This window comes from Diabrotica undecimpunctata, chromosome 9, assembly GCF_040954645.1.
Source record: "Diabrotica undecimpunctata isolate CICGRU chromosome 9, icDiaUnde3, whole genome shotgun sequence".
Taxonomy (NCBI): Eukaryota; Metazoa; Arthropoda; class Insecta; order Coleoptera; family Chrysomelidae; genus Diabrotica; species Diabrotica undecimpunctata.
The window spans coordinates 23,685,868-23,694,768 of NC_092811.1; the positions used below are offsets into that span (position 1 = coordinate 23,685,868).

The following is an 8,901-nucleotide window of genomic DNA, read 5'->3' on the forward strand; positions in this document are numbered from 1 at the left end:
TTGTAAGGGTTGAAAATAGTATGCTCATTTTATAAGTAAAAAATTAATTTTTGTCTACAAACAATGCACTCTAAAAATGTTTCAAATCGTTAAAATATTTTTTAATTCATTTTTGACAAAGGGGGTGGTTGTGAGGGTTGAAATGTTGAAATTATAATAAAATGTTATTTTATAAGCAAGGAATTAATTTTTGATTAATAAAATGCACTCAAGAAATGTTTCACACCGATAAAAATATATTAAACTAATTTTTTAAAAAAGGGGTTGGTTGTGAGGGTTGAAATGTTGACATTATAATAAAACGTTATTTTATATGCAAAAAATATTAATTTTCGTTAAATAAAGTGCACTCAAGAAATGTTTCAAACTGATAAAAATATTTTTTAATTCATTTTTAATTCATTTTTGTCATAAGGGTGGTTGTAAGGGTTGAAAATTTCCAATAAATAAAATATTATTGTATAGCTAGGGTATTAATTTTTATTTGTATTTAAATACATAATTCAAATGTCTCAAGCTGCTACGACTTTTTTTTCATATCTATATATATAAAAGAAAATCGTGTTAGTTACACCACTTATAACTCAAGAACGGCAGAAGAGATTTGGCTGAAAATTGGTAGGGAGGTAGCTTAGAGCCAGGAGATGGACATAGGATACTTTTTATCCCGTTCGACAGCGTTCCCGTGTGACTTGACATGAAACGTCAGTCACTATAAAACGTGGTATAACAAAAAAGAATCAGACTTGGAATAACAAAACGCAAATGACAGCTATGTAATTAACGTAAAATGACAGCTATGTAATGACGTATGGATGACAATTTGATATTTGTAAGAAATCAATATTAAGACTATTTCTATTAAATAAATAATTAACAAGTGGATTGAAGTGAAGTGTAGTTTAATTAATAATGCCGCGACCAAGACGATCGAATTTTTCCCGACAAAGCCGTAATTGAAGTGAAGTGAAGTTTAATTAATAATGCCGCGACCAAGACGATCGAATTTTTCCCGACAAAGCCGTAATTGAAGTGAAGTGAAGTTTAATTAATAATGCCGCGACCAAGACGATCAAATCTTTCCCGACAAAGCCGTAATGCAAGAAGAATACAAAATACTGCAAATGAAAGGACTGAAGAAGAACAAGAAATTGCACGTGAACAGCGCCGCGATAGTATGGCTCGACTTCGTGCTTCTCAATCACGAGAGCAAAGTGAAGCAGCCCGTGAAACAGCTCGGTTGGCAATGCAGAATCGTCGAGCGAACAACAGAAGGCAACAAATAGATAATTTGCGACGCAGAACAAGATATTTAGCTGATTTGAATCGAGCAGCGTTTCGATACGATTGCAGCAATGATTACAGCTTTCATCCTAGCGTTTGCATTGGGCAAATGGACGTTGTTTGCGAGTATTGTGGTGCATTAAAGTTTTCCGGAGAAACGCCTGGATTATGCTGCCTTAATGGTAAAGTGAAATTGCCAGTGTTGACTCCGCCACATGAGCCATTGTATTCATTGCTTTGTGGCGAAACATAAGAATCACGTCACTTTCTTGCAAATACTCGAAAATACAATAGTTGTTTCCAAATGACGTCATTTGGGGCAGACATTATCGAAGAAGGAGGATTTAATCCGACATTTAAGGTATTTATTTTTGTACTTACATAGAATGTAGTTAAAGAATAACTTACTTTATCTATTGGTATGTATTATATTTGCTAATACTGAACTCTACTCTCCCACAGAAAAAGTGTTTATAACCCAGTTAATACAGTCTGGTTTTTATTTTGTAGATACAAGGACAGATTCACCATCAAATTGGATCATTACTACCTTTCGAAGAAAGAATTGAACTTATTAGAAAACGATACCCATTGGGATACGACAATCGCTGAAGCCATTATCTCTGCATCTCCAAGTCAGATACGCACATTATTCGCTATCATAATTTCGACATGTTTTTCATCAAACCCATGTAACCTGTGGCACAAATACAAGGATAGTATGTCAGAAGATATTTTACATCAAAGTCGTGTCAGTTCCAGAAATCACGATATTGAGATGAATGAGGAGATACATAATCGTGCTTTACTCTTGATCGAAGATATGTGTTACCTCATGTGCAGTAATTTATTAATCAGGTTAGGAAAGCCAGCGCCAAATCGTGAAATGAATGACGCATTTAATCGAGAATTGGAACGGGAACGTGAATATGATCACCAGGAATTAGATTTAGTAGTTCAAAGGAATGTACCCCTGTTGAATTACCAACAAAAGGAAGTTTATGATACTTTAAGGAAGGCAATCGCTGATAAAAATGGTGGTTTATATTTCCTAGATGCCCCTGGTGGAACTGGCAAGACATTCCTTATGTCATTAGTTTTAGCAACTGTTCGGGCGAGATCCAACATAGCGGTTGCAGTTGCTTTTTCTGGAATAGCAGCCACATTGTTAGAAGGATGCCGTACGGCTCATTCAGCATTCAAATTACCGTTAAATCTTCAAACTATTGAAGAACCAACGTGTAATATTGCAAAACACTCAGCAATGGCCAAAGTTTTAGCGGCATCGAAAATCATCATCTGGGACGAATGCACAATGGCGCATAAACGTGCATTAGAAGCACTTAACCGAACATTAAAAGATTTACGCAATGACTCGAGATGTTCTGGAGGAGCAATGATTTTACTGTCTGGCGATTTCCGCCAAATACTGCCAGTAATTCCAAGATCTACGGCTGCCGATGAAATAAACGCTTGCCTCAAATCGTCAAATCTATGGCGCTATGTGAAGAAACTGCAGCTGACAACAAACATGAGAGTTACATTGCTTAATGATACATCGGCTGAAGATTTCTCGGAGCAATTGCTGACTATCGGTAATGGTCAAGTACCTGTCGATGAATCGAGCGGATTAATATCATTTCCAAATAATTTCTGTAATTTTGTCTCATCCAAAGACGAACTTATCAACAATGTATTTCCAAATATTATTTCTAACTATAAAAATAATGAATGGTTGAGTGAGCGAGCAATGTTAGCGGCTAAGAATAAAGATGTAGATGACCTGAACTACATAATTCAAAATAAGATCATTGGAACAATGCATTCATTCAAATCTATTGACTGCGTCACAAATAAAGATGAAGCCACCACAACAATCCAATTGAATTTTTAAACTCTTTGGACGTGCCTGGCTTACCACCGCACAATTTACGCCTAAAGGTTGGCTCCGTAGTAATCATGCTTCGAAACATAAACCAACCAAAACTGTGCAACGGTACGCGTTTGGTGGTTAGTAAATTGATGAACAATGTAATTTACGCTACGATAATGATAGGAAAATTCAAAGGTGAGGAAGTTCTCATTCCGGGGATCCCGATGATCCCAACCGATATGCCGTTTGAATTTAAAAGACTTCAATTTCCGATACGTCTTGCATTTGCCATGACCATCAACAAATCACAAGGCCAATCCTTAAAAGTTTGTGGTTTAAATCTAGAACATTCATGTTTTTGCCATGGTCAATTATACGTGGCATGTTCACGGGTCGGAAGACCATCTGCGTTGTTTGTTTTTGCGCCTGATAATAAACAAAACAAAAAATGTCGTGTATCACAAGGTACTTAAGTGAAGAGCAACCTATGTACTAAAATACAGAAATAATAATGAATGATTAATGTAGTTATTTAATTTTTTTTTGTATTTTTTCCAAAAAAAAAACACAATCTGCTTATTTATTGCCATTAAGGCAAAGGAACAAAGTTCGCCGAAAATTGTGAATAATTAATTTTCATATTAGAGAACACATTAAAATGTGAACCTTATGCAAATAAACAAGATTTAAGTGCATAAAATAATTAAATTCGTGAAATTAAATTAAAAACAAAAACCGCACCTAGAGCGTATATAACTTTTGAAGTGGAGGGTAAGGTAAGCTTAATTTGAATTTTTTAAAGAAATCGATGCAGTTATAAAAAATTCGGAGGTATTACCATATTTTAAGCCTCAGTAACTGGATTATAAGGTTAAACTTGAGTTATATTTAATAAAAAGATTTTTAGAATGAACCTGTATTTGTATAAAACAATATCCGTGTTATTATTTCTTTAAGATTTTCCGACAGAGACGATTTCCTTTTTATTTACTATACAAACTTTTCTTATGGAAAATTTCAAGCTCCGTAAGTAGTTTATTATAAGTTGAATAAATTAAGTTCCTTTAAGTAAAGTTCTTGTGTCCTAGATAAGTTTGTCGTTTAAAGATAGCGGAAAATATTTAATGGAGCCATTAAGAACTAGCAAAAGACATCAGAAAGAATAATTAAGAAAATAGCTGGCTGGTACTGGGAATTAATTTTTGTTCACTTAGAAAATGAGCGGCTCGAAAATGTCGCAAGATGTTTTGTCGCCTGAAATATAAAAGCAATCATTAAAAATTTCGGCGATAACAGACTTTGAAATGAACTTACAGGGCTACAATTACTTTTGTACAAAGTATTGGACAACAAATTTTAAAAGGTTTGTGAATACAATTTTTAAAATAAGTGTTTAGATATTATCATATTAGGTATAAAAGATGCAGAAAGAGGTGTGGTTGTAATGTATTATGGGTTGCATAATCAATAAGAACCTATTGTGTTTTATTCAAAATTTCTGATTTCCTTTTTTGTAGGTATACTGCCCAGCTAAGGAAAAGTGTAGTAAGTAACAGTAGTAGGATTTTGAGAAAAATCCTACTACTAGAAAAAGTTTAGAAAGATGCTGTTATTTTCAATACTGTGATATTTAGTCCAGTTACTGAGGCTTAAAATATGGTAATACCTCCGAATTTTTCATAACTGCATCGATTTCTTTGAAAATTTCAAATTATGCTTATCTTACCCTCCACTTTAAAAATTATATACGCTCTAGGTGCGCTTTTTATTTTTAAGGGGTGAAAACTACCCCTTATTGAAGAAACTAGGAAAAACACTAATTATTTTATGCACTTAAATCTTGTTTATTCGCATAAGGTAAATATTGTAACGTGTTCTCTAATATAAAAATTAATTATTCACAATTTTAAACCCTTAAAACTCTTTAAAAACCCTTAAAAGCTAATACTTTTTATAAAAATAATGAAAAAAAAGTCGTAGCAGCTTGAGACATTTCAATTATGTATTTAAATACAAATAAAAATTAATATCCTAGCTATACAATAATATTTTATTTATTGGAAATTTACATCCCTTACAACCACCCTTATGACAAAAATGAATAAAAAATAAATTAAAAAATATTTTTATCGGTTTGAAACATTTCTTGAGTGCATTTTATTTAACGAAAAATAATTTTTTGCATATAAAATAACTTTTTATTATATTTTCAACATTTCAACCCTCACAACTACCCCCTTTGTCAAAAGTGAATTAAAAAAATATTTTTAACGATTTGAAACATTTTTAGAGTGCATTGTTTGTAGACAAAAATTAATTTTTTACTTATAAAATGCCTACTTTTTTCAACCCTTACATGCACCACTTTTGATGAAAATAAAATCCTTAAATTGTTAACTTAGACATGGACATAAATAGAAAAAATTTAGTTTATAATATATTACAATTTTTTTATTTTCCAAAAAACTAAAAATAAATAATATTTCAAGAATCATAATTTTCACCGTCCAATTGGTCTTCGTTTACTGGAGGACAATTTTGGCAATTGTCACCACAGCATGTTTCGCATGTTGCATTGCAAAATAATCCCAGCCTCCGACAGCCATACGCTGATCCGCAACCTTTTGTACAATTGCAAAAAATAATTTTTAGCAGTTCTTCTGGAGCTAATAAACTTTGCATTTTAATAAATTGGTTCCAATGAATCTCCACTTTAATATTTACAAAAAAAAAATGTAATCATACTTTTTTTAAAAACTGGGTACTGTAAAGTGGCTAAACTTTTGGATCATACAAAAAACACTAAAATAAAGTGAATTCTATAAGGAAAACAATTTATTTCAATCCTAGTGAACATGACGTTAGTTTTATTGCGTTCTTTTTTACAAAAATTTGAGAAACCCATCGTTTTTGTGATCGTCTCACGTACAGTTGGTGCAAAGGACTTTTACCACCACTCATTTTAAAGGTCTTTTCAATGTCTTTTAAAAATATAATATGAGTTTTTGTCGAAAAATGTATCCGTTTTCCGTTATTTAACGTTAAATACTCGTATTAAAAGACAAAAACAAAAACAAACCTTCTTTTTTTTTATTATTTACAAAGAAAATAGTCGCTTCAACCACTTGGGTCATTAGTGACATTAGTTTTTACATTAGATTAAATTATATAAAGATGTATCTTTAAGAAAATTAATGAAGTCTTTAATGTTTAAATGTTCACCTAATACTGTTTTTAAATTGTTGGAAATATTGTTATTTTGTCTGTTGACTGTATATTTTCCACATTCTGTTAAGAGGTGTTTAACAGTAATGTTGATTTGACAGTATTCACACACTGGAATGTCTTCCTTATTCATTAGGTACTTATGTGTAATGTTGGTATGACCTAATCGAAGTCGAGAGATTTTGACTTGATCAGCTCTTTTTAAGTTCACTAGGCGCCACGGACTCACTGTCGATTTAATTTCTTTTAGTTTAGATTCCGATAAATTCCACTCATTTTGCCACGCACTGATCACTTTTTCTTTGACGAACTGTTTTATATCACTGGAAATAGTCTTTGACACTATTGTAGCATGATCGTTTTTGTAAGCTTCCCTTGCTTGGAGGTCTGCTTTTTCATTACCTTGTATTCCCATGTGAGATGGAACCCATATAAATTTGACTTCGGAACCAGTTTCTTGTAAGGCTGCAAGTTCTTTCTTGATAAGTAAGGCTATAGGGTTCTTAGTGAATAGTTGATCAATTGTTGTTAACGAGTTTAGAGAATCTGAGATAATGACGGAGGAAGACTGTTTTGTACTTTTGATATGAATGAGGGCTTGTAATATTGCATATAACTCTGCTGAGTATATAGAGGTAGCCGACCTTAATTTAAATTGGAAGGATGCATGTGGAGTGACAAATGCTGCTCCTACGTCGTTTGCAGATTTGAAGGCATCTGTATAAATGCAAAAACTTTCCCCGCAAGTCTCGAGTTCTTTTAAAAATGACTGTCTGATTACATTTGGTGATGTCTCTGATTTGTGATATTGGAGTAGTGTCGTATTGATCTCGGGAATCATGATTAACCAGGGAGGGGAGTTTTTAGATTTGAAGGATAGAGGTCAGGAATTTGCAGTTGCAGATCTTTTAAATTTCTTCGGACTCTTTCATAGAAAGGTGGATCGAACTTACTTTTTTTATAAGCTTCTAGATACCGGTCCGTAAATGTATTTTGAAACACTGGGTGGAATTTGTTACTGGCAACTGAAGATGCATACGAAAGGCTTAGATACTTCGTTCGTAGGGTAAGAGGTGGTTCTCCTGTAAGACATTGGAGATTCTTAACGGGTGTGGTTCTAAATGCACCTGTGGCGATCCGAAGTGCTGTGTTTTGAATGATTTCAAGTTGATTGGTAACGTGTTTTTTAGCCGAGTCATATACAATAGCCCCATAATCTATTTTTGATCTAACAAGTGACTTATAAATATTTAATAATGTGGTTTCGTCGGTTCCCCATTTTTTATTTGATAATGTTTTCATTACGTTTAATCCACTTTGGCAAGACTTTTTTATTTCTGAAATATGATGTTTTCATGTTAGTTTTTGGTCGAATACCATTCCGAGAAAATTAATTTTGCCTGAGAATGCCAGCGGCTTGCCACACAGCTTTAGTGTAGTTCTTTGCATCCGGTGCCTTCTGGAGAAAATCATGCATCTTGTTTTTAGTGTGGAGAATTGTACACCTACTGATGTAGACCATATCTCTAGTTTGTAAATGGATTCTTGTAAGTGTTTTTGAAACATTTTTATATTCTTGCCCTTTGCAAATAGAACCAGATCATCGGCATATAGTCTTCCCTTAACTAGCGGGGAGCAATGATCCAGTATATCGTTGATAGCGACAAGAAAGAGAGTTGGGCTCATAACTGATCCCTGAGGTGTTCCGTTTTCCTGAATTCTTTTTGTTGAAGTGGAATTATCGGCGCGCACAGAGAAAGCTCTTGACTGAAGAAAGTTTTCTATGAATCTTAGCATATTACCCCTGATTCCCCATTTGTGTAATTTTGATATAATGTTAAACCTCCAAACTGTATCGTACGCCTTGGTAATATCGAAAAACACTGCGATGGTTTCTTGATTAGTTGCAAAACCCTCGTGTATCTCTGATTCTAAATCTAATAGATTATCTACGCATGATCTATTTTGACGGAAGCCACTTTGCTGTGGAATTAAATGTTGTTCTTGTTCTAAGTACCACAATAGTCTTTTGTTTATAATTTTTTCTAGAACTTTGCAGGATACATTGGTGAGTGATATAGGACGGTACGAGTCTACCTTTGTTCTGTCTTTGTTGGGCTTGAGCAGAGGAATTATAATGCTGTCCGACCATACAGATGGAAAGACCTGATTTGTCCATATAAAATTGTATAATTTTAGCAGCCAAGACATTCCATTTTCTGGTAGGTTTAACAAAAAAATTAATGGTATGCCGTCTGGACCTGGAGCGGAGTTTTTAGTTGACATTAGGGCATCCCTTAGTTCTTGCATTGTAATTGGCACATTTAGTATATTATCATCTTGAGAGTAGTATTCCAACTTCGTTTTTTCTATGCTTTGTTTCTTGAGCTTAAATTTCGGTGAATAGTTATCGTTACTTGAATTTGACTCAAATTCACCGGCGAATAGCTCCGCAATTTCTTTTCGGTCGCTTATAATTTTGTTATCTTTTGCCAGGAAAGGTATTTTATTTGAACATT

General features: G+C 33.5%; 1 protein-coding gene across 1 annotated transcript; it reads left to right on the forward strand.

Moving 5' to 3' along the window:
* The first annotated feature begins 1,177 nt into the window (after positions 1 to 1,177).
* LOC140450466 (uncharacterized) lies at positions 1,178 to 3,178 on the forward strand. The gene is made up of 2 exons (XM_072544110.1): positions 1,178 to 1,509; positions 1,795 to 3,178. Exons 1-2 carry the CDS (start codon positions 1,178 to 1,180, stop codon positions 3,176 to 3,178), a joined length of 1,716 nt encoding a protein of 571 aa, XP_072400211.1.
* Positions 3,179 to 8,901: the final 5,723 nt, after the last annotated feature.

Coding starts and splice junctions, on each gene's coding strand:
- LOC140450466 (XM_072544110.1), top strand. CDS start 1,178: ATGGCTCGACTTCGTGCTTCTCAATCACGAGAGCAAAGTGAAGCAGCC. Junction 1,510..1,794: donor ACTCCGCCACATGAGCCATT/GTATTCATTGCT, acceptor TTTATTTTGTAG/ATACAAGGACAGATTCACCA.